The 25,135-nt window shown below is 44.7% G+C and overlaps 1 protein-coding gene across 6 annotated transcripts in view; it reads right to left on the reverse strand.

The window, feature by feature from the left end:
• The window catches only part of Mettl21a (methyltransferase like 21A), a 40,042-nt gene extending 15,627 nt beyond the window's left edge, over nucleotides 1-24,415 (reverse strand). For 2 of the 6 annotated variants that reach the window (XM_008846194.3, XM_029569947.1), the window contains exons 1-3: nucleotides 2,679-2,809; nucleotides 2,218-2,393; nucleotides 714-825 (exon numbers count right to left, since the gene is read on the reverse strand). In XM_008846194.3, coding sequence (XP_008844416.1) covers nucleotides 714-825; nucleotides 2,218-2,393; nucleotides 2,679-2,769 — 379 coding nt within the window. In that variant the 5' untranslated portion in view covers nucleotides 2,770-2,809. Of the gene's footprint in view, nucleotides 1-713; nucleotides 826-2,217; nucleotides 2,394-2,514; nucleotides 2,642-2,678; nucleotides 2,810-3,133; nucleotides 3,340-24,380 lie in introns of those variants that run through there. The other 4 variants (XM_029569946.1, XM_008846195.3, XM_029569944.1 and 1 more) reach the window with 4 other exon arrangements.
• Nucleotides 24,416-25,135: the final 720 nt, after the last annotated feature.

The raw sequence follows: 25,135 nt of genomic DNA on the forward strand, positions 1-25,135 counted from the left end.
TTAAAACATCATTTAATTTATGTCTTATAGGGTTTATACTGAGTACAATATTGTATAACTGTAATAATTCAACTGTAAACCTAACAATTTACAGCCAATTTTGAAAGAGATGCATCTAGCTCTGGAAATTGTTACTGAATATGTCAATGCTGTTGTCATGAAATGCTTCTTCTAATTATATGGTTATTAAAATAATTAAAAAAATCAAAGTTACCTAAGGTCCCATTTTTGGCAAAATCAAAAGGAACAAGGCAATCTCTCAGCAGAAGTATAAATAACAGGATGAGAGAAGGAGAAATTACTGTCAGTTCAGGAGCAGAGGGTACCAGCAGCTGGCCCACAACTCATCAGCACTGAAGAAAGAAATGAACTCCCGGGGAGTGGAGAGATGGCTCAGTGGTTAAGAGCACTTGCTGCTCATCCAGAGGACCTGGGTTCAGTTCCTAGCACCCACAGGATAGCTAACAACCCTTCAAAACTTCAGTTCCAGAGGATCAGACACCCTCTCCTGACCTCCTCAGACACTGCATGCACATGGTGCACTAATATACATGCAGGTAAAAGCACTCATACACATAAAATAAAACTTTTAAAAAGAAAAAGAAATTAACCCAGTAAGGGGAAACCCAACAATGTGTTTCATGCTAAGGAAACAACAAAAGTACCTCAATTAGTTCTGCTCACTAGGGAGTGAGTCAGCACATTATACTCACCCAGCAGGGCAGCGACTATGCCCACCAGCCCTGTGCCAGCACCCAGCTCCACAGCAGAGCATCCCCTGAGCTCCACAGCACCCATCTCCAGATATGTGGAAAGAACGATAGCCTGAGTCAAAACACGGTGTAATTAGGATTAAGGTCAGCAAGTTCTTGAAAGGCTGTAAGACTTCAGGATGGCTACACACAGGCAGGAAGAGGTCAAAACCTACACACACACACACACACACACACACACACACACACACACACACACACACACCCTCCCTCCCCAGCTGCAAAGTGCAGTTCCCAGCTCAGAGAACTTAGCTGCTGCTACAAGGTAACCTTCAGAATAAACCCAAGTACAGTGTGCTCAAAGCCCCTGTGTGCAATAAAAGCTAGCTAGGGGCCTGCTAAATCTGAAACCCCCAATCACATTGGGGTTTACAAAGCTATTCTGGAAGAATTGATTTGAATGAGCTCTGCTTTTCTTCAAGGCAATGCCCAGTTCCTGAGCCAAGCTCAGGTCAGCAAGGCACAACTTCACCTAGAAGGAAAAGCATTGTAATGCTCAAGGCTTCCTGAATTGTGTTGCTGACTCACTCCCCTGCAGTCACCTCCTCCACCCCAGCCCCCCAGGGACCTCATCATGTTTTGGGTATCAGAAGCAGGTTTTGGCCAAAGTTTTGGAACTTCATATGTTGAGTAAGCATTTGCTTAGAATCCCGTAATTTTTACTCTAATATGGCTTTTTCAAAGCTATATAACAGTATATAATTGACAGACCTTGGTGAGCATCTATCTATGAGGCAACCCATCCCTCATCATTATTTATCTTTACTGCTTATGGAAAGTTTTCTGTAGTTACTAGTACGTTAGAATATACTAATGTTTTTTATTACTAAATGTTTGTCCCCATCTCTTATACAATGTCATGACTATAAACTTATCTTTATGCCAATCATTTATTCTGCATGAACTGAGTGAGTATGTCCCCTCTCATCCTGGATGTGTGGTGATAGATGCTGAGGACAGAAAGTGGCCATCAGAAGTAGAAAAGCAACTATCAATTTGCAACTATGTGGCAAACTGAAAACATATGATGTTCATTTTTGGCTTTGTCTCTACCTTTTCTTTGTGCAGCATTTTTAAAAGGCTAACATACCTTGCGTCCAATGCATACAAGCTCCTGCTTTCCCTTCAGTAATTTGTTTTTCACTGGGCAAATAAATACTGGTAAGTCATTTCACTTCCCTCAGCTTTCAAAACGCAATGTATTTAAGGAGACAAAGGGAATGACTAGTAGGGGAGGAGATGGGGGAGGGGGGAGTAATGATGAGAAAACTTAAATTGAGGTAGAGATGGGTATATTACAATGAATATACTTTTTTTAAAAAGTGCATTTGTATACTTTACATGGGTGGAGGGCACATTTAAGTCTGAATAAAGCTGTTGACTTTCTAAAATAAGTCGTCTTACAATTGTGGATGTTTTCAGAGACCCTCCAGGACTGACTTACCGCATCCCAAACCACTGCAGCGACTCCCAGTTGCCTCCAGTCCTGCCGGATCTGGATGGTGTGGTTTGCAAAAGAGAAGGTGGCAAGAGACTTGTGGAACTTCTGGAGCCCCACTGCCCCTGTCTCCTCATAGGGTACCAGGGCCATTTCTCCTGAGTCTAGTCCCCTGCTGAGACCTGTCATACAAAAGAATCCCGAGTGACACACAAGTCAGAAGTTGTATTTCAAATGATCGTTAAGGCTGTTCCACAAATTCAAAATAAGAAAAAAAAAAAAAAAAAAAAAAAGACCACAGACAGAAGCACAATTCCTTTAGTAAAGTGCTTCCTCCAAATCACTGGATGTGAATTTAGCTCCGAGTTCGTGTCATCTTTGGGCTAAAACACCTAGAATGCTCCAACTCCATGTACTCATGTGCACAAAGCAACAGTGACCAGGGCCGCTGGACTTCCGGGACTCGCCTGGAGAGCAGCTCCGGGCTGCGGGGTTCCAGCTTCTGCTCTGGTCCTCCCACCTATATCGCCACGTTGGGCGGGGCCAAAGGAGCGGCATCTACACTTGGATCTTATATCGGTTTTCCCTGCCTTTATACCCCGGCCGGCTCGCTACGATGGACTGGAGGCTGGAATTCGACGACACTCGTGGACTCCGCGCCGCTGGAGGGGGAAAGCGCGGCCGCGGGATCCAGGTGCACTCGAAGCCAGGGCTTAGGAGCCTGAGAGGTGCGGAAGCTCAGCTCCTCGGGGCCCGCAGCTGTGCCTTCCTCCCCGTTCGCCCCAGAAACCATGCAGGGGCGGGAGCTGGACCTAACTGGGCGGTCCACATGCCTATGGGGACCCGCGGATGCGGGAAGCGGAAGGATGGAGCAGACACTATGCCCAAGCTACCGCCAAGAGCAGCAGTCACAAGTACTCACGGCTTGGGGGTGGGGTGGCGCATGCGCATCAGCTCTACACTGGTTGGCTGAGGCGAGCTCCGCCTTGATGAGCAGGATTGGCAGACGGCGGGTGGAGGCGGGCCCGGCGGGGAGGGACACGCGTTTCCGATGCTCCTCCCCTCCCGCCCGGAGACACGTGCTTCCGGCAGTCTAGGGCCTGGAGTTCCAGGGTGGGGCCGCCGTGGGTTGTGCGGTGTCCGGACCTGCCCGCGCCGGTTGCCTCAGCAGGCGGTGCCCGACGGGGACAGCCAGAGGCCAAGGGCTGGAGAATGGGGGGGGGGGGGGCTGCGCTGCCGAGACCGGCGGGGAAGACGCCACCGCCTTGCTGCAGATGTACTCTTACGCACCCTTCTCGTTTGTGCATTTTTTATTTTAGTTTTAAAAGTCGTCAGTTAATGGGTGGAGAAAGTGGATCCCAAGGCCGTGCGGGGTCGTTGCCAGTTTGGCGGCACCCGAGTGGGAAAGTCACCACAGAGCGTTTCTTTACCAAGGCACCCAAGTCCCGGGTGTTGCCGAAGCCGGGGTGCCCCTTCCGTCCCTATTCCGGGACACCCAGCTTGCCGCGTGAGCGGTACGGTTCCAGGCCCGCAGTTTCTGCAGCCAGACTGAGCGTCCCAGGAAGACGTCCTCTTGGAACTTTACTTCCCAGGCCCCGACCTCCAGCCCCCTCCCCTCCTGGTGTTCCTCAGCCTCTGCTGCAATGCCCGGATCCCCGGACACCGCTACCGCGACTCTCCTGGTGGTGAGCCCCAGCTGTGAGTTGGTGCTGCTCCTGGGGAAACTGCCTGGCAGGGGGCATACCCTGACTTGCATTTCCTGGACCAGCCAGCAGAGGGCCAGGGACAGGTGGCTTGAGGTGAACTGTGATGTGAAGACTATTATGAACCCTGCCTGTAATTTTCATTTGGGTTTTCTCTCCGTTTTTCTCTTTGATAGGTCTTTTCCTCCTTACCTGCGCCATGGCCTTGTGCTGCTTCTGCAGCTCCACTTTTTTTTTTTTTTTCCCGTTTTTGAGACAGGGTCTCCCTGTAGCCCCAGCTGACCTGGAACTATGTAGACCAGGGTGGCCTTGAACTCACAATGATCCGCCTGCCTCTCCGTCCCGAGGGCTGAGATTAAAGGCGTGCGCCAGCACGCCCAGCTCCTTTTTTATAATTTTAAGTCGCCCTTTTTTTTTCCCCATAGGGAAAGATGTTAATTGCCCTAACTCAATCTGCGAGCAGTATATGCACATGTAAAAATGTTGTACTACCCCATTAATAGAAATGATTGCATGTTAATCAAAAGAAAAAACTACCTTTCTTCCCAGAATTTTTTTTCTCATTTCTTTCCTTTGAGGAGTCAATGCTAGACCCAAGAAAAAATGTGCGCTTTGAGACCAGAGAAACATTTAAAATTTCAGTCTTGCTTCTGACACCAAATGGGTTGACCTCCCTGGAATCTGGCTGCCCATTGGATTCTCTGTTCTCCATCTTTTTCAGTTTTTTTTTTTTTTTTTTTTTTTGTGTGTGTGTGTGTGTGTGTGTATGCGTGTATGCGTGTGTATGACTTGAAAACTTTCCGGACTTCTCCAGCACTCTGCATAACTTAGGACATATGCTGCAGCATTACATTTACTTAGTTTACCTAAAAAAGACCTTTTCCTCAGCCTCCCAGTGTTATAATTATTACCAACCTGCTCAGAAAATACACACACATATTTAGCAACATAAAACTTACATAGTTGTGTAGACATGAACAGAGTTCATATTTTAGCAAAATAAACCAACCAGTGTTGCTCTGGATATTGAAAAATAAAGTTTAATCTTTGAAAAAATTGGGCGTGTGGTAATGATGTATTATTTAAACTGCTCAGCCTTCTCCAGGCCTGTGTCTATGCCCCATCCAAACGGATGCTCCCCACCCCCTTGGATCATACTTGGCCATATGAATTGCTCAATTAGTAGAACAAAGGTGGAAGGGGCATTTGCAACCTCTGAACAAGAACGGGTGCTCTTGCCCACTGCTCCAGGACTGCAAGTCTTACATTAGGAATTAGCACCAGGGAGTGAGAAAGCTTGCCTTTGTTTTAACACTGGAGATTTGGGGGTTGTTACAGTTTTACTTAGAAGCTGGCAGAACACAGGTGTGAGCAAGCCAGGAGGCTTCAGAAATGAGGTACAATGTTTTAGTATGAATGTTGAGCTGTTCAGCAAAGTAGGGATTCTTTTTGGAGCTGCCAGGCTTCTAAGAATTTCATTATCCTCTCTACTCCCAGTGTCAGCATCAGCTGAAGATGACTCAACACCTTCATCAAGCTGTAGTTCGAAGAACTGAGAGGGCCCTTACTGACAATCTCTTTGGTTGGTTGGGTTTTAGTTTTTCTTGGGTTTTGACTTTTGTTTTAAACGGCTCCCAGTCTATAGTCCTGCCTTGCCTTGAACTGTGGCAATCCTGTCTCAACTCCCTGATGCTGGGATTGTGTGTGTGAGCCAACATGCCTGCTCTCACTAACAGCCTTGTTGGGGATATGCAAAAGGGTAGATTTGTTTTTTGCATTATCTGGTAGTGATTCTAAACTGGACTTTAATTATAACAATTCCTAGAATTCTGCTTTTTGCTTCTAGAAATGTGGCCTGAGTTCCTTTCTTTGGCTGTCTCCTGGGCCATGGCAGCCAGAAAGGGAATGTGCCTGGTATCAGCAGATGTGTGGCCTTCCTGTACATCTCCTTGCGCAGTCTCTGTGAGGAGGAGAAATTAGCTACAATGCAAACGATAGGCTTTTAGTTGCCAGTGAAGGAGTTGAGGGATGATTGCTCTCAGGTGTGAAGCCTGGGGATGCTGGGGTAGAGGCAGCTGCTGGAGGGCCTTTCTCTGATTTTCCTTCATCTCTTTGAGCAGATACTCCAGAAAAGAAAACTATGGTCATAGACTCTCTCTCCTGGGAAGCTCCTCAACCAGAGAAAAGGGAATTGCAGGAAGAAACACAGGAGGTCACTGTCTTCCCAGATAAACTCTGTCTCAGGTTCCTCTGGAGCCTACTCTTCTCATAGGAACTTCTCGAGACAACTTTCAGTACATCAAGAAACCCCATGCTCCTGTTGCTTCCTGTAGCCCAGGATCTTCCTTAAGCTTCCACAACTCACTAGGCTTAAGGGTACTCCCTCTCCTTACTCTGATTCCTGCATTACATAATACAGTTGTATACCTTTTCTTCTGTTAATATGTCTACTGTCAATTCATTTCACAGACACAATTATTAAACCTTCAGAGAGGAATAGTTCCCTTTCCATTGCAACAGTTTTGTTTTTCTCTTAAAAGAATGTGTGTGTGCACGCACACATGGGAGAGAGAGAATATTGTTTAAGAACATGTGGCCCCCTTGTGAAGGTCAGAGGACAACCTTGGGTGTTGGTCCTCATCTTCCACCTTATGTGAGACAGGGTCTTGTTCACTGCTGCCTGTGACAGGCTAGCTGTCCCACAAGCTTCTGGGGACTCTCCTGTCTCTGCCTCCCATCTTACTATAGGAGCACTGGGATTGTAAACACATGCCACCACATCTGGCTTTAGTGGGCTCTGAGGATTCAAATTCAGTTCCTCATGCTTACATGGCAAGTGATTTATCATCTCCCTAGCCCTGCATCAACTTTTGACTTTTATCTATGCGACAGAATTTACCTTCTCCCATCATACCACACTTGACGGAAGATTCATGTCCTTCCTGCTTTCTGGAACTGATCCATGTTTGCGGTTACTGAGGAAGCAGTCACCTTGGTTCAACTTGATCCCTTGCTCGTCTCCTTACCAACTGGATACACAACCCCAGGCTGGGTAAATAATTCTGAGAAATCAGAGTAACTATAGAAAGTTGTTGACTGCCCAGCATCTATTTCCCATTTTCCTGGTAGCAGTTCTGTTAATGGTCAAAATCCCAGCTTCTGAGGCCAAGTTCTGAGTCAGCTCCCAGCTCTGCAATTTACAAATGCTCCTCTGCTTACAAAATGGTTACGTCTAGATAAATCCACTGTATGTTTGGAAAATATCGTAAGTTGAAAATGTACAGAATACATCAAACCTAACAAGCACCATAGCTTAGCAACACAGAAGGCTGAAGAGAGTCTGTTGTTTGTCCTTGTGATCATGCAGCTGACTGGAAGCTGCAGCTCACTGCCCTGACCAGCATCTCAAGGGAGGATCATGCTGCATATATACAAGCCTGGGAAACGCACCAAATTCAAAGTATAGCTCCCATTAAATGCATGACATCTTTACACTGTTATAAGGTTAAGGCATCATAAGTTGGCGACTGTATTAGCTCTGGGGGCTTGTGTCTCAACTTTCCCATCCATAAAATAAGGGCAATAGAATGATCAAATTAGAAAATAAGAAGGCATAATGGTTATCCAACAGACAGCACACCATATACAGCAGCTCCTGTCATTATTACGTAATTTGGAGTGGGCTATCCTTAGCTCCAGCTCTGGTACCAGGGATGTCGTAGTAGCGCACACTCCTGTCTGAACATGCCTTAGAAGGACACATGTGGCCAAAGCTAGGTCTGATCAGCCCTAAGGCTCCTTGGCACCCTTTGAGAAACAGCCTGTTAGGGAAGGGGAAAAGCATGAAGTGGTCCAACGGGTTGGTTGACTGGTCCCAAGAGAATTGAACCAGCAGAGAAATGAATGGCCCGGTGAAGGGAGAGGCTGCCTCTGACAGTGCCCTCTGACCACCTGGATCCAGCTGGTCCAGAATTTTCCATTATGTGAGCCATTAAATTCCCTAATTAGCTTAATCCCTTTGAGATGCTTTTTGCTGTTATTCTCTGCAGAAGAGAATGATCCTAATACACCCAGTCTGGCTGATCCCCTGGACAAAGAAGGTCCAAAGTCATGCCTGTGTGGGCTGTCATCAAAGTGCTGTGCAAAGTAGAAGCAGATGCCCACAGAAACCTGGGCAAAGCTGCCAGGCTCCACAGAGTCGCTAGTTCTGAGCCCTTTCTCAATGCACTTGGACTCCTGGACCCCCTGGGCACCCAGGTATGAATACCAATGGGATAAAGTTCTCTTTTTTGCTCAGTGTGGCTCAAGTACCTAATGCATGCAACCTGATGATTGGATGATTTGTGATCCTTTTCAGGAAGTCACAGACAGAACAGAAACACTTGACAAGTTCCTCATACATGATTTGGTGATACGAACTGGCCATCATATCCACCAAAACAGCCTGGTCCTAACACATGAATATGTGTTGGGAAGACACCCGGCTCCTATCACACAGTCAGCAATGGCTGTAGTTACGAAGGGCTCCGTACAGACGTCACGGAAGTACGAGCTCTGCTACATCCTTCCATCCCTCCTAGGATAAAGAAGTGCACCCTACCTCTCCCTGCCACAAGCACTAATGGCCTCTGTGTCCTGTCCCCTCCCTGGTCCTGAGGAAGCCCACTACCAACTTGTTTCCTGTTCCTTTAAGGCTTTCCAGCTATTTCTCAGCCTTCTTTTCACCATGTTATCTTTTCCCTTCCCAACAGGGTCAGAATTTTAAATGCCTCAGGCTTTGCTGCATCTGAGTTCTCATAGCCTGGTCCTCTACCTGCAATCTACCTTCTGCTCTCTACACCTGCTGAGATGTTTTCTTTGTGCCATTGACCCAAGCCCAGGCAGCCACCAGATCTTGCCCCTTCCCTTCCCTTAGCCTTTACCACAGCGCTACAGAGGTTCTTCTGACTGTACACCTTGCTTCTGGGGGCATCCGGGATGCCTGTCTTTTGTCTTACCCATCTCCCACTTCCTCCACTCTGCCTCTAGGTTTCCCCTAGACTGCTGCTGCTTCTCAGTAAGCCTGCTTTTTGTTTTTTCCTATATCCTTACTTACTTAGCTATTTTACTGTAATTTGAATTCAGCTTGTTCAAAGGTAGCACTTAAAACAGGCCAAGTCCTGTGCAGGGCAGCTACAGCAGTGCAATGGAAAGAACTTGGAAGATGATGTTGTAGGACTTGAACTTTATTCTCTGACAACACAAGCTTGATGGAGTCACTCAAACTCCTCAAGCTTGTTTCTTGCTCTGTAAAGCAGGGTTGATGATGAGATTCATCTTGCAACATAGGGAAAGCCATTGCCACTACAGGTACACTGCTCATAACCCAGACCAACAACAAGAATCAAGGAGACAAGTTTGCAGCTATACAACTAGCTGTCTTTGTCTCATTGTACAGCCTTGCCTGATGAATTAGCATTTCTGTGTCTCATTTTCTTCATCTGCAAAGTGGGGACAGTACCTGGCCCCTCAGGCTTGTGAGGCATAGGTGATTAGCACACACTCAAAGAGCTTAGAAGAGGACCCAGCATACAACAGCACTTCCTACATGTTAGCTTCCCCTTCCTGTCTCACTCTTGGCTGTGGTGCTAGCTTTCTTCCCCACAGTAACAGGACTGTGACAGGATTCACATTCACCCCTTTTTCCCTTTCAGTGTCCGAATTTTTCATTTGCTTAGTGACTGTGTGTGCCATCCCAGGTGGCTGTGATGACCAATATGCCTCTGCCCTCAATGGGCATCTTCACAGAATCATCCCCAGGAAAGCAGCCCAGAGTTTCCATCTCCCTTTACGTTGGCACCTTCCACAGCCCTGGCTTGTGGAATCCTCAAAGACCCTGTGAAGAACTTAAGTCATCTCCCAACTTTGGGCTTATTTGTCTGAACTTCATGCATAGCACAATCTTCTTGGGCTTCCCTGAGCCCGTCCATCTGTTCTAGTTTGTTTCTCCACTGCTGTGACAAAACACTCTGATCAATACCAACTTGGGGAGGAAAGGATTTATTTTATCTTACATCTCCCAGGTCACAGTTCATCAGGGAGCCCAAGGTAGGAACTCAGGGCAGGAACCTGGAGGCAGGAGCTGGAGCACAGGCCATGGAGGAACACTGTTTACTGGCTTGCTCGCCTGGCCCATGCTCAGCCTGCTTTTTTTTTAAATATTTTATTTATTATTTTTTTAATTTTATGTGTATGGGTGTATTGCCTGCATGTAGGTAAGTGCACCTGTGTCATGCAATGCCCAGAGGGCAGAAGAGGCTGTCGGGTCCCCTGGAACTGGAGTTAGAACAGTTGTTAGCTGCCATGTGGGTGCTGGGATTCAAACCCAGGTCTTCTGCAAGAACAACCAGTGTTCTTAACCACTGAACCATCTCTCCAGCCCTCAGCCTGCTTTTTTATATAATACAAAATAACCTGCCCAGGGGTGGCACCGCCCATAGTGGGCCTGGCGCTCCCAGATCACTCAGAAATCAAGAAAATGCACCACAGATGTGGCCACAGTTCAAGCCAATGGAGGAAATTCCCCAATTGAGGTTCCCTCAACCCAGGTGTGTCAAGTTGACAACCAAAGCTATCCACTTCTAGCCTGGCCACTTAGTTTCTGTCTCTGTGTCAGAATCAGCAGTCAGGGACAGCCAGACCAGTACTGCTCTATGATGGCCTGCAGAGCATGTCCTCAGCAGAGCATCACAAGGTGTTGGCAGACCATTGGTCCAGTACTCTGCCTCCCCAGCTGGATAGTTTTCTGTGTCAACTTGACACACGTGGGTTGAGGGAGCCCTAATTGGGGTTTCCTCTATTGGACTGGCCTGTGGCCATCCATGTCTGAGGGGCATCTTCTTGATGAGTGATGTGGGAGGGCCCAGCCCGCTTTGGGTGGCCCCCCCCCGGGCCAGGTGGGCTTTTTTTGCATAAGAAAGCAGGCTAAGCAGGGGCCAGGGGAGCAAGCCAGTAAGCAGCTTTCCTCCATGGCCTGTGCTCCAGCTCCTGCCTCCAGGTTCCTGCCCTGAGTTCCTACCTTGGGCTCCCTGATGAATTTCGACCTGGGAGATGTAAGCTGAATGAACCCTTTCCTCCCCAAGTTGGTATTGGTCAGAACAGTTTGTCACAGCAATGAAGAAACAAACCAGGACACCAGGTCACCCCTTCCAGGTCACCTTCTGTGGTCTAACAACCACTGAACCCCTCATCTCCAGGCTTTCCCCTCTCTTTGTGCCTGTACATCATCCTTACAGCCATGCTTTTTCAAGGGCTCACTGCCTTCAAGTTTACTGTGTCAAATTCAAGAACCCCTGTATATTTCACGCTTTACCTTATACCAAAAAATATCCAAGGCAATATATCACTATTATGTTTTAAGATTCTTAATGACCTTACTCTAAAACTAGACGGTTAAAATAAGTTCATAATCCAGATACTATGTAGTTATTTCCTCCAAACTGAAACATTCCCTGGGGTGTGGGTGTGGGTTCATTAAAACTCAAGAAGTAAATAAAGCTTTCAAGGGCTCAGGAAGCTCCTGAAATTTAAAAGATTCACAAGAATCCCTTCCCCAGGTTCTATAAGCAGTAAGAAGCACCCAGGAGAGGAGAGTCTTCAGGGCTGTCTTCAAGCTGAGCAGTGAATTGCAGAGATGCAGTTTCTCTGAATCATCTCCCAGGCTGGGGTGGGCTTTTCAGTGATGCAGATGTCTTTGAACAATCCATACTCCTGAAAGCAACTCTTCACCCTGTAAGTAATTTTTCACTCCTGAAAGTAACCCAGGTAAACTCACTGGTTCACTAAGCTAGACTTGGGTGAAATCATTTCCTTGGTCTATTGCCAATGCCTTATCCTGGGGTGCCTTTTCCTGGTACTGGGGATTGACCCATGGCCTCATTAATGCAAGGTTAAGGTTAAGTGCAAGTGTTCTACCTCTGAGCTGTATGCAAGCCTTTTTTTTTTTTTTTTTTTTCTTTTGAGACAGGGTTTCCCTGTAGCCCCAGCTGGCCTGGAATTTGCTATGTAGGTCAGGCTGGCCTTGAACTCACAGAGATCTGCCTGCTTCTACCTCCTGAGTGCTGGGACTAAAGGCATGTGCCACGACCCCCAACCCAGTCTTCTTTTTACTTTATCATGAGACAGGGGCTCACCAAGTTGCCTTAGACTCACTCTGTAGTCCAGGCTAACCTTGAATCCTCCTGCTGGGATTACAGGCCTGTACCATCATGCCAGCCTTTCAATGCCTTTTTTTGTTGTTGTTTTGTTTTGTTTTTTGTCTTTTTGAGACAGGGTCTCCCTGTAATCCCAGCTGGCCTGGAACTCACTGTGTAAACCAGGCTGGCCTCAAACTCACAGAAATCTGCCTGCCTCTGCCTTCCGAGTGTTGGGCCTAAAGGCATGCGCCACAATGCCCGGCTCAATGCATTTTTTACTTAAAGTATTTTCAACTTACAGCAAATAATGTCACATTCACAATTCTGGGTGCTTAGGAATTCAACATATCTTTAAGAGGCAGGGAGACAATTCAACCCACAATAGCCAGTAACTAAAGCTGCAAAGACAAAGGACAACATTTGAGTGAAAAGACTTGTAAACTATGGATTTGTTTAAACTTCAGTTTTATACTGAAAACCTGCACAGGATGGTGTTCAAGTACATGGATTCAGTATCTGAATTTAAATCCTGCAAAGATCAACTTCTTCACTTTCCTAAAAATGAAAGAGAGGAAGACAACTTACATCCTACTCTGGCCTTTGCACTTGCTAGTGCGGATGCACACCTGCACACTCACATGCCTACACACACACACACACACACACACACACACACACAGTTTACAACCATATGTCCATTCCATATTAACATCACAGCAGTGACATCATCGCCTATCAGGAAGCATCTGGAAAACTCCACAATGAACTCATGAGAGAATGAGAATGACAAGGGCAGATACCACCTTAGTATTATAAAAATGGCTCTGGCTTGGGGCTAGAGAGGTGGCTCAGTGGTTAGGAACGCTTACTGCTCTTCCAGAGGACCCATGTTGATTCCTAGCACCCACATGACAGCTAATGGTCATCTGTAACTCCAGTTCCAGAAAATCCAACACCTTCTTCTGGCCTTTGCAGGGCAATGCACACACTTGGTGTACTTACATACATGAGGGCAAAATACCCATACACATAAAACAAAAATAGTATTTTTTAAAAGTCTTTATCTTACAGATCTCCTAGAAAGGTGTCAGGGCTCCCTGCTCCCCAGAATCTGCAGGTCACATCTGAACACTGTTCTGAACTCTCCTAGCCTTCTTAGGAAAACTATCTTCTCTGGGGACTAGAGAGCTCATTTAGTGGTTAAGGGCACTGACTGCTCTTGCAGAGGGCTCAGGTTCTGTTCCCAGCACCTACATGGCAGCAATCAACCATTTATAACTCCAGTTCCAGGAGATCCATTGCTCTCTTCTGACCCCTATGGGCATTGCATGCTGTGCTGGGTTGCTTTAGTGTCAACTTGACACACCTGAGTTGAGGAATTGCCTTCATTGGACTGGCCTGTGGCCATGTCTGTGGGGCATCTTCTTGATTGTTAAGTGATGTAGGAGGGCCCAGCCCACTGTGAGTGGTGCTACCCCTGGGCAGGTGGGCTTGTGTTGCATAAGAAAGCAGGCTGAGCAGGGGGCCAGAGGAGCAAGTGAGTAAGCAGCATTCCTCCATGGCCTGTGCTCCAGCTCCATCCTCCAGGTTCCTGCCCTGAGTTCCTACCTTGGGCTCCCTGATGAACTGTGACCTGAGAGATGTAAATAAGCCTAATAAACCCTTTCCTCCCCAAGTTTTGTCACAGCAATGGAGAAACAAACTAGAACACATGACATGGGTACACTTACATATATACAGGCAAAACACCCATAAATAAAATTTGAAATTATCTTCTCTGTCTAACCTATTATTATTCAGGGAATAAATGGTATACTTATAAAACTCTTGAGCTCCTAACACTGACTATAAGTACCTACTTGGTATGTTTCAATCCTAAGGATGAGTTCAGAATGCCTTGGTGCCCTACCTTCTAATCTCAGCTTTTAACTCTGTGACCTTGGGTGAGTCACTAGTCTAAGCCTCAAAGTTCTGTAGCTAAAATGAGCATATTACCAATTTCCTCATAGACTCACTATAAGAATTAAGTACAATAATCTAGGTTAAAAAAAAAAAGAGTAATTCCCATCAAATGTTTGGGTCCTGACCGCAGGAGAGTGGGGAATAAGGTCCTAGCCTGAAAACCTCTTCCTATCTGCACCTCAGAGGGGCAAAGTGGAGGAGCTAGGTGCCTGGGGCACTGCTTGGAAGGTAGCTGCTCAACTCAGACTGGACTCTGGCCTAAGCAAGAAATAAACCTTTGCCATGTCACTTCAATTTGGGAGTTCATTCACTGTAGAAGCATGGTCTATTCCACCTTCACTAACACAGAGAATACTTCAGTGGGAAATACGAGAGCACTCTAAGGAGGTAACATTTAAATAAAAATTTAGGGGCTGGAGAGATGGCTCAGCGGTTAAGAGCACTGACTGCTCTTGCAGAAGACCCGGGTTCAATTCCCAGCACCCACATGGCGGCTACAAACCGTCCTTGACTCCAGTTCCAGGGGAATCCAAAGCCCTCTTCTGACCTCTGCGCATCGCAGGACATGGATGCACTTACATACATACAGGCAATACACTCATACACATAAAATGAAAATTAAAAAAAAAAAACAACTTGAACTGAGAAGAAACAGCTGTCCCAGGAAGGCACTATAAGCAAGGGATCACAATGTGTGAGCACTTAGGCAGGAAAAAGAAGCTGTCAACAGATCTACTCAAACAAGATGGACCTGGGCAAGATAAGCCTGAAGATGAGGGTCAGGACTGAATCATGGAGAACACCCAGACTCCTCAACAGCTTCCACCTACAAGATGGGCGCTTCCACATGATCACTACCTAACTGCTCTGCATGGCAGATGCTGGGTGGTCCCATGGCTAAGGCTGACCAACATGCAGTCAAAGAGTTATCCTAAAGATAATCAAGAAGCCAGAAAGAATCAAGCTCCAGTTAGTGCCATGCAAGAACCCTGTATAGAGTTCTGCTCTAACAATGCTGACCACCATCTTTCCTAAATTCAGCAGCTTCTTAGTGCCTTTCCACATGGAGAAGACAGCAGACAACTGTTCAGCTCAGCACTGAAAGAATGTGTGTCATGAGCAGGAACACGTGGGTCTTCCATTTTGTAGATGAAATTGCGTTTGTTCACAGCTGCTGGACAACTGTTACTCCACCTAATGCTCTCATTAAACAATGCAGTGGACATGGTGACTTGAGACAAGTTTCCATGCTTGTGTGCTGGTGTGGTTTGCAAACACATCTGTAGCTTTTAGATGAACAATGCTAAATAAATGTGAGTGAATGAATGTTCTAATATACAAAATTATCACTCACTTTTCTATAAGAGTTTTTAAATTCAAATTGTCCTTATTAGACACTGTAGAGTCAACAATCCTGAAGGATTACCAGAAGCCTAGATATTTGTGTGTCTCATTAACCTGGAGGGCAGTAAGATGCTCAGGTATAGACCATGTTTAGACAAGAAGCTATTGACTGTTTAGGCTATGAGACTGTATTTCTTGATGATTACAAGAAAACAAAACTGTGAATAAGGGACCAATATCATACTGGTGACCAAATACAGTTTAGGGCCAAGTTGACTGAGATAAAATCACATTCACTGAATATCCCATCTAGAATGGTGCAGAGTAGGCAATGTTACAGCATATCTATGCTATGATAGAATCAAAGCCTAGCATGATTTCCAAAGGCCAGGAGAAGGGTCCCAGGGCCATTCTCACTGGTTTTGAAGTTTCCTCCTATCTACTAGCCTGCTGTTTCAGCAAAGAGTGCCTTCCCTGAGGGCAGGTGCAGCCTGAGGCCTGTGAGATGGCCAGGATCAGCTCATTTAAAGACCTAATATGTGGCACCAAAGCCATTGGCTTTGGCTGGGAACTCCAACTTGGCCCTGTCCCTGGTATGCCCAGACAAGATGGCTTCTCTCTGCCAAGAGCTCACTTGTCTCTTCCTACTTCCCAAATGCTGTGGTGCTTCCCAACCTCTGGTGTTCCCCATCACACCCCATAGCACAGAGCAGTACCCAAAGAGCAGCCAAAGGTAGGAAATGGCTGAGCACCCAGGAAGATAAACTCAGCCTCCTCTGGTAGCATGTTTGACTCTCTCTGGTCATCAGCAGCAAGGGTTCTAGAAAAGCAGAAAGCAAGGTGACAGGAGAACTTTCTATGAGGTCTTTCCTGATTCCTGCTCCACTAATGATGCCCCTGGTGGAGAAGCCTAACACATGACCTACCTAGTCAGTTCACTTGGTGTTTCTCTAAGAGAGCAAAATTTGAAGTTCCTTAATATGAAATGTTTTAGAAGGAACATATGGAGACTCCAGGTGGGGGGGCTAAATATAAACCTGGATTCACAGGGCTGAATCAGGAGCAAAGAAAATGTGAACAGAAAGGGCTGGACGGAGGAGCTTTCTCCAAAGACAGGATCTTCTGTGGGTGTGGGATTGTTCTGCTGAATGTGTGAATTTATAGAACATGAGAGGCAGCTATAATTAAAAAGTGAAAATAAAGAAAAGCATCATCTGATGCTAAAAACAATTCTAATGCCAATCACATCACAGAGGCGGCTGGGGCTCCATCCACCAACTTTCCTCAGAAGAAACCCTCTTACTTGCATCATGGATTTGCAGATCATCAAATAGAACACAGATTTTTCTAATACACATCTCAAAATTGAGAAGGTTTTTAGTGGTAGGCAAGGTGGTACATACCTATAAATGCAGTCCTTGGGAGGCAGAGAAAAGTGGACTGCAAGTCCGAGGCTACCCTGGACTACATGGTAAGTTTGAAGCTAGGCTAGACTACAGAACAAGACCAAGAGAAGAGAGAGGAGAGACAGGGAGAGAGGGATAGAAGGGGAGAGCAACGAGGGGCAGAGGGGGAGAAGGGGGAGGGGAAAGGGAAGAAAGAAGAGTCTTTGTTAGGTAATTCTTTTTAAAAAATTTTTGTTTTTATGTTATGTGCCTGCATGTATGTAAGTGCACCCATGGTTTACAGTGCCCTTAGAGGACAGAGGAGGACTTTGGATCTCCTGAAACTTGATTGTGGATGGTTGTTAGCCACCATGTAAGTGCTGGGATTCAAACTCAAGTTCTCTGCAAGAGCAGCCAGTGCTTTTAACTGCTGAGCCAGCTCTCCAACCCCCAAGCTAAAGCAATTCTAAGAGAAATTTCTACATCATCAATGCAAGAACAACAACAAAAAGCACACTGGAATGTAGCTCAGTGCTATAGCATTATAGTGCTTGTCTACCATGTGCAAGGCCCAGGGTTTGATCCCCACAATCACACATAACACACAAAAATAAATGAAGGTAGAAAGGGAGGGAGGGAGGGAGGGAGAGAGAGAGGGAGGGAGGGAGAGAGAGAGGATGGCAGTGAATGTTTCCTTAAGCAACTATCACGAGCTGGATGGCTGGTAGGCATGCATTTGTTTGATATTCAGAATACAGCAGTCCCAACTAATCTGCAGGGAACATGCTCCAGTACGGTCAGCAGATGCCTAAAACCATGCAAAGTACCCAAACTACAGATACTGTGTTTTCCTTGTATAGACATAACTGTGAAGTTGAATTTATGAATGAGACACTATGAAATGGAATAATGATAATGTGCTGTAATAAAGTTTATGTGAATATGATTTCTACCTCTTTCTCAGTATCTTGCAATGCTCTCACCTTTTCACTCAAAGGAGGTACTTCATGTCTTCATGCTGGCATGTCCAAACTGCCAAATCACGGCTCTTTTTTTTTTGAGACAGGGTTTCCCTGTAGCCCCAGGTGCCCTGTAACTCAATATGTAGACCAGGCTGGTCTTGATCTCACAGAGATCTGCCTGTCTCTGCCTCCACCTCCCAAGTGCTGGGATTAAAGGCATGTACCACCACACCTGGCAGCATCATTACTCTTATGCTTTGAGAAAATCTGGAGAGCTGGGAGGGGGTTCCAAGCCAAAAGAGCCAGTTATTTCCTTATCCAGTAGTTTTACAGAGCAATTGGAGAAACATGACAAAGGCTGAGGTAATCTCTATTGAGGCTGGTTAATTCTCTGTGCTATCATGGCTGAGCCAATGGAAGCCACACACTCTAGTATGTCCCTCTAGACCAGCCAAGGAGACGACCGTGCTCTGTACACTGCCCACCCAGTCAGAGGTAGTTGAAGTCCCCTTTGTCTATCTCTGACTCTAGTTTTGGTCTTGACTATCTGCTAACTACTACTTGGCCAGCACCAGTGTCCTCTGACTGCAGGTGTCTTAAGTGCTCTTAATTATAATAACTACATTTTATTCTCACATTTACATTATCAGCTTATAGCTTTACCACGGCAGAGTTAACTGTATCCTACCACCAAGACATAGCTGTGTCTTTCTTGGTTACCTCATTACAGCCCTTTGTTGATGGGATCATCTGGGTAGAAGCCTTTGATTAGCAGCCATCCTTAGTTATAATTAGTTGAATTAGAGGCAAAAATATATGACAGGACAAGCTTGGTTATGTCCTACCAGATACACTCCCTGATTCACTCTTCCATCTCAGACCTTGCCTTAATCTTCCTCCCAACTCTAGTCTTTGTTCTCACTGTAATGTTTGAGAGCGGCTCACACTATCCTTTTCCCTTTCTACCTATAGAAAGCTATCGCTTGCCTCCCCAAGATGCCTACTAAGTGACTAACAGGTGGATAGATACAGTGCGGAAACACTCGACAAGGAATAATTCGTATCCTGAGTGTGATAGAAAAACAGACATAGTGAGACTTTTTACCATTCTACTCCAAGTAGCATAGAGTTAAACCATGATTTATTTTTTATTGCTGGAATATTTAATGGTATTATTCTTTTATTATTTTTAATATAATTTTCTTATTTTTTAGAATTTCATACATGAGTAATGTATTTGCATTATTTCTGCCCCTCCCAATATTTCTAGAATGTTCTATTTAGTACTTTTATGGCAGAAAGAAAAACTGGATAAGGGAGGACTACTGTATTACCATAAGATGATTATCCCCTCTTTTTAAGTATGTTTCATTATTTTTAATTATGTATATGTGGGGGCATTGTGCATATGCTTTCAGTGCTAGAGTTCCAGGTAGTTATGAGCCACTGACTTGAGTGCTGGGAATGGAGCTCCCGTCCTCTGCAAGGGTAGTCTGCAATTTTAACCACTGAGCCATCTCTCCAATCCTCTTTATAGACTACTGGTCTCAATGAAAGGATTATGTTAATACAAGGCTGGTGTGGGCCCAGAGGCCTTGCGCTTTTCAACACAGCATGGTTTTCTAGAGTAGTGTTCAATGGACCCTGGTTCCGAACCCATTTCCCCTTCTCCAAAGTTTTCAACTAAAACATGGCAGTGAATTTTCTATAAATAAATTCCCTGATAGCTTCTATTTGTATTATTTTGCTTTCATGAATTTTGCTGTACAGCTGTTTCTTCTCAATGGAGACATTCCTTCCTGGAGAGAGGCTGTCAGGCTCAGGAAGTAAATATTGCAATGCTCAGGAAACTCATTAAAATGACAGCACTCACAAAGCCCTGCCTACGGTTGTATAAGCAGGAACAAGTGGAGAGAGGAGACACTGGGGTTGGCCTGGTTCCCTGCAGGCTGTGCAGGGAGTTCCTTATTCTTCAGGTTTTAGATTATGGTATTCTAATATAATATCCAATCATACTAAGTTATCCTGAAACTGGAACTGATGGACTGATGACCCAGTCTTATTTCAGCTGAGGATGCTCTGGGGCTAATAAATCTCTATTTTAGGACATAGCTCAACCAGCAATAAAAACACTGTCACTTTGCAATGAATGACTGAGGTACACAGGAAAATGGTGGTTGGCCAAGGGCCTCTATTTACCAATTATGTCTCATTTGAAAATCTGACCCAAGTGTGTGTCTTTCTTCCGGCTGTCATTTGTTTACAGTTATGCCATCTGGCTCACATCACCAGAAGAAAACCTGGCCAACCCATTTATCAGAATGACTGTCAGTTTGAGAAACAGCCTTTTTCTTTGACAAGAACAAACTGATAACTGATTTCAAAGTGTAAGCACTTGTGTACTTAAACTTACAAAGCAAATGATTCAGGAGAGGTTTTCCCCCTCCTCCTCCCCCTCCTCTTTGTCCTCCCCATCCCCCTCTTCCCAAAAGATGAGGTTGATGGGGCTGGAGAGATGGCTCAGCAGTTAAGAGCACTGACTGCTCTTATAGAGGACCCGGGCTCGTTTCCCAGCACCCACATGGTGGCTACGAACCGTCCTTAACTCCAGTTCCAGGGGAATCCAAAGCCCTCCTCTGACCTCTGCGGCATTGGATGACACAGGTGCGCTCACATACATGAAGGCAATACACTCATACATATAAAATAATAAATAAAATATTTTTTTAAAATGAGGTTGAAAGAGGATTCTGATGTTCTCAGATATCTCAAACTGTGTTCTAGCACTGGAAGTACTTCCTGTTTTCCTAGTGTTTGTCACTGAATTTTTACCTCAATTTAACATAAGCATCTTAATCACCCATTATACAAAATAAATTAAGTACTAAAAGGATGCCAAGTTCTATTAGTCAGGGAAAGAACTCTAGCTCTGTAAGAAATGAGATATTAGATTACAGTGGTTTAACCCAATGAGCATTTCTTTAACAGCACAACTGTGCTGTTCTAAGCACAAGGGGTGCTAAAGAGATGGCCCAGTGGTTAAGAGCACTTGCTGTTCTCCCAAAGGAGCTGAGTTTGGTTCCTGGCACCCACATAACAGCTCACAACTGCCTGTAACTCCAGTTCCAGGGGATCTGATACCATCTTCTGACCTCCTCAGGCACCAGACTCACAGATGGTACATATACATATACACGCAGGCAAAACATACATATAAAATAAAAATAAATCAATCTTTCTTGGTGGGGGCTGTTTGAGACAGGGTCTCCCTGTAGCCCCAGCTGTCCTGGAACTTGCTATGGAGACCAGGCTAGCCTGGAACTTGCCATGTAGACGAGGCAGGCTCAGAATCAGAGAAATTCACCTGCTTCTGCCTTTAGAAGTGGCACTACACCTGGCCTAAATAAATCTTTTTTTTTAAAGAAAATAAATCTAGACATAGGCCTTATACCTTACACAAAATTCACTCCAAATGGTTCATAAATCAAAATGTAAAACACGGAGCTATAAACCTCTTGGCAGATAACTTAAGAAAAGCTAGGCAACCTTGAATATGGGTAAGAACTCTTCACATACAACACCAAGAGCACGACTCATGAAAAAACTAATAGATATGTTCAACGTCATTAAAATTAACATTTGCTTTGTCAAAGAAAGTGTCAATGTGAAGACAGCCCACAGAGTGGCAGAAGTATCTTCCTTTTCTGCAGTGCTGGGGATCCCAGGGGGAACTCTGCTGACTGCCCTGCTCCTCTAACTTGTACTCAGCCTGCTTTCTTATATAACCCAGGACCACCTGCCCAGGGTGGCACCACCCACAGTGGGCCAGGCCCTCCCACATCATTCAAAAATCAAGAAAATGCCTCACAGACACGGCCACAGGATCTGAAAATATATGTCCACAAAAAAGCCCTGCACACAGATGCTTACAGCAGCTTTGTTCAAAACTGCCAAAACCTGGAAATACGACATCCTTCAGGAGGTGAAGGACAAATAAACTGCATTATATCCAGGCAATGGACTATTATTCAGCACTAAAATGAAAAGAGCTATCAAGTCTTGAAAAGACATGAAGGAACTTTAGACTCATATTACTAAGAAGCCAATGTGGAGGGCTGGGGAGATCGTTCAGATGACAAAGTGTTGCATAAGCATGAGAACTAGAGATCAGATCCCCAGCACCAGTGTGAAAAGCAGCTTGTAGTCCCAGCACTGGGGAAGTGGTGGATTCCTGGAGTTCACTGGTCATCTAGTCTTACCAAATCAGTGAATTCCTATTTGGGGGAGAAAGCGATAGAGGAAGACACCTAACTTCAACCTCTGGCCTCCACATGCACCCACATATACACTTACACATGTACACATACACAAGCACATACACATGCATACACCACCCACACAAACACAGACACACACACAGAAGCCAATCTGAAAAGGATGTGTGCTGTATAGTTTTTACAACGTGACATACCAGAAAAGGAAAGTCTATGAAGACGGCAAAGACAAGTGGTTTCCAGAGCCAGGCAGGTGGGATACAATGACCAAGGAGTACACAGAGGATTTTAGCATAATGAAAAATACTGTGAATGTAACTATAATGGTCGATACAGATCCAATACACATTTGTTCTCATCCACAGAATACACAATACAAGCAGTTAAATCCTAATATAAACTATGGCCTGTGGATGCTCATGATTTGCCAATGTAAGCTCATTGACTATAATATCTGTACAAACATAGTGGGTGATATAGAGAAGACACCAAGGAAGAGTTCATGGGAGAGAAATGTCACAGAAGAAGTGCCACTTAGATGACACTGACTTCCAGATAGCATTAGTAAGAGGAACATTCTAGATGGCCTGACCATCACTAAGGATGCTTGGGGCAAGGTCAAGGGAAGGAATGCTGTGTATAGGGGAAGAGCTCAGGTTTCAAAGGCTGCTGATTGACCTGTTCTCTAAGGCCTTGAATGTCAGGAGAGTTTGAGTTCCACTCTCCATTATCATGATATTTGTGCATTCTTAACCCAAAGGCCTGGAAACAATGGCGGCATTGATTGCTCACAAGAGTTACAGGCTGGGAAATATATTCAGTATGAAAGGATTTCGTTTTTCAGATGACAACACCAATGACAGCATCACAAGACATTCACAGACTGTAATAGATTCCAAAATTTGGCACTTGTTCTCATGTGTCCTGATGTTTACGAAATCCAATCCACAGATTTCCACTTCACTCTTGTTCTACTTCTCTCAGGACTATCTAAGTTATCTAGAGATGCCAGAGGTAGCCTTTCACACTGACATCACACACCAGCAGTGCCACTCCTCACTCCGGAAAAGAACTCTACTCAGCACTGTGGACTCTGAATGCTGAGCCCACAATAGCATTCCTCAAATGTGATTCCCTTCCCCTTCAACAGTGCAGTCACACAGTCTTAACATCAACAGTTACATATAATTCCCACTAAATATTTGTTTTTGAGACAGGGTCTCCCTGTAGCCCCAGCTGGCCTGGAACTCTTTATGGAAATCATCCCAGACTGGCCTTGATCTCACAATGATCCAGGTGCCCTGCATCCCAAGTGCTGGGTTTAAAAGTGTGCACCACCACACCTGGCTCCCACTACATATTTGACCACAATTAATTTATTTAAAATTTTTAGGTTTGAAGTAACAAGAACAATATAAATAGCACTGGGGGGGGGTCTTAGGAGGGCAGTGAGTGAAAGTGATTAGCTTTGTAATTCTGATTTTCTGGGAATTATGTCATTTGTGTATCCCTCCAAATGAGTTGTAGCTTTGAAGAATGCCTAAGTAAAATACTAAAGAAAAAATTCTGGATACTGTGAGATCTGACAGCTTTTTCCTGTGTTGTGCTCAGTGTATTTGCTGTGGGTTTTTTCCCCTTTTGAGAACACAATAGGAAATAAACAGAATAGACCAAAAAATAGATTACAAATGGCGTGGCCCTCATCTCTGTGTGGACATTTTACTTGAGGCTCTGTGGTATCTAACAATTCCTTATTCTTTGAGTTTCATTTAATATAATGTAGTTTTGCAAAAGTATATTTAAACCATTTTTACCTTGGCTTAAAAGTGTGCAAATAAGTGTGATATAAACTGGAATATAATCATATAGAGCTCCTAATATTATCTGATCTTATTTGTTCCAAAAAAAGGCAATTATTTAGATAAATTATAATTTCCCACAACAACCAATATTTATTTTTTGTAAGTTCACACTCAACCATTTCCTACAAAATCAGCAAAATTTTGGTGAAGATACTATAATAATCATTCTCACTCACTAATGCTAATGAATTTAAATTAGAATAAACTGTATAATAATTTGGCAACATCTATCAAAACTTAAAATTCAGGGCCAGAGAGAAGGCTCAGCGGTTGCTTTTGCAAAGGACCAGAGTTCATTTCCCAGCTCCATGTTGGACAGTTCCTAACCACCTGTGACTCTAGGTTCAGGGGGATCTGATGCCTCTGGCCTCCATGGGCACCTGTTCCCACGTGCACATATCCACACACAGACAAATAATTGCATGCATACATACACAGAATTAAAAATAATAAAAATAAGTATTTTTTTAAAAAGAAGTTAAGCCAGACATGGTGGTGCTTACCTTTAATCCTAGCATGCCAGAGGCATAAGATGAATCTCTGTGAGACTGTGGCCAGTCTGGCCAGCCTGGTCTACATAGTGAGTTCCAGGCCACATTGGGCCACAGGGAGACCCTGTCGAAAAAGAAAAAGAAAAAAAGATCTTAAAATGTGTGTTCTAGTGGTTTCAGTTGCATGGGTTTGCACAAAGGAAACAAAAAGCACCCACCCAAATCAACATGTTCTCAGTGATTCTTCCCTGTGGTGATGGGATAATACATAGCTTTTACTTTAAAAGTGTATTCTTTTATTTTACTTTTTTTATTTAAAAATGTGTTTGTGCAAATTTGTTTGTATACATGCGTGGGGGCCAGAGATCAATGTCAGGTGTCTTCCTCAATTGCTCTTCACCTTATTTTTTGAGACTGTGTTCCTCACTGAACTGGAACTCACTTATTAGCTAGATTGGCTGGCCAATAAGCTCCGTGAATCTGCCTGTGCCTGCCCTCCAGGGCCAGGTTACAGACATGTGCCGCCATGCCTGCCTTTTATGTAAGTGCTGAGGATCTGAACTCAGGGTTTCATGCCTGTGTGGCAGGCCCTTTACCAATGGAGCCATCTCCTTAGTCCCTGGAATTGTATTTTTAATGTTTTTTTTCCTCCCAGTGAGAAAATATTACTTGGTGATTATAGTAAAAACTATTTTCATCACTGAAAAAAATTATAGACAATTTTAATAAAATAAAATAGTTTTAGAATTTTTTTTTTTTTAAGTTTT

Source organism: Nannospalax galili, unplaced genomic scaffold (assembly GCF_000622305.1).
Source record: "Nannospalax galili isolate Female #2095 unplaced genomic scaffold, S.galili_v1.0 scaffold281, whole genome shotgun sequence".
Lineage (NCBI taxonomy): Eukaryota > Metazoa > Chordata > Mammalia > Rodentia > Spalacidae > Nannospalax > Nannospalax galili.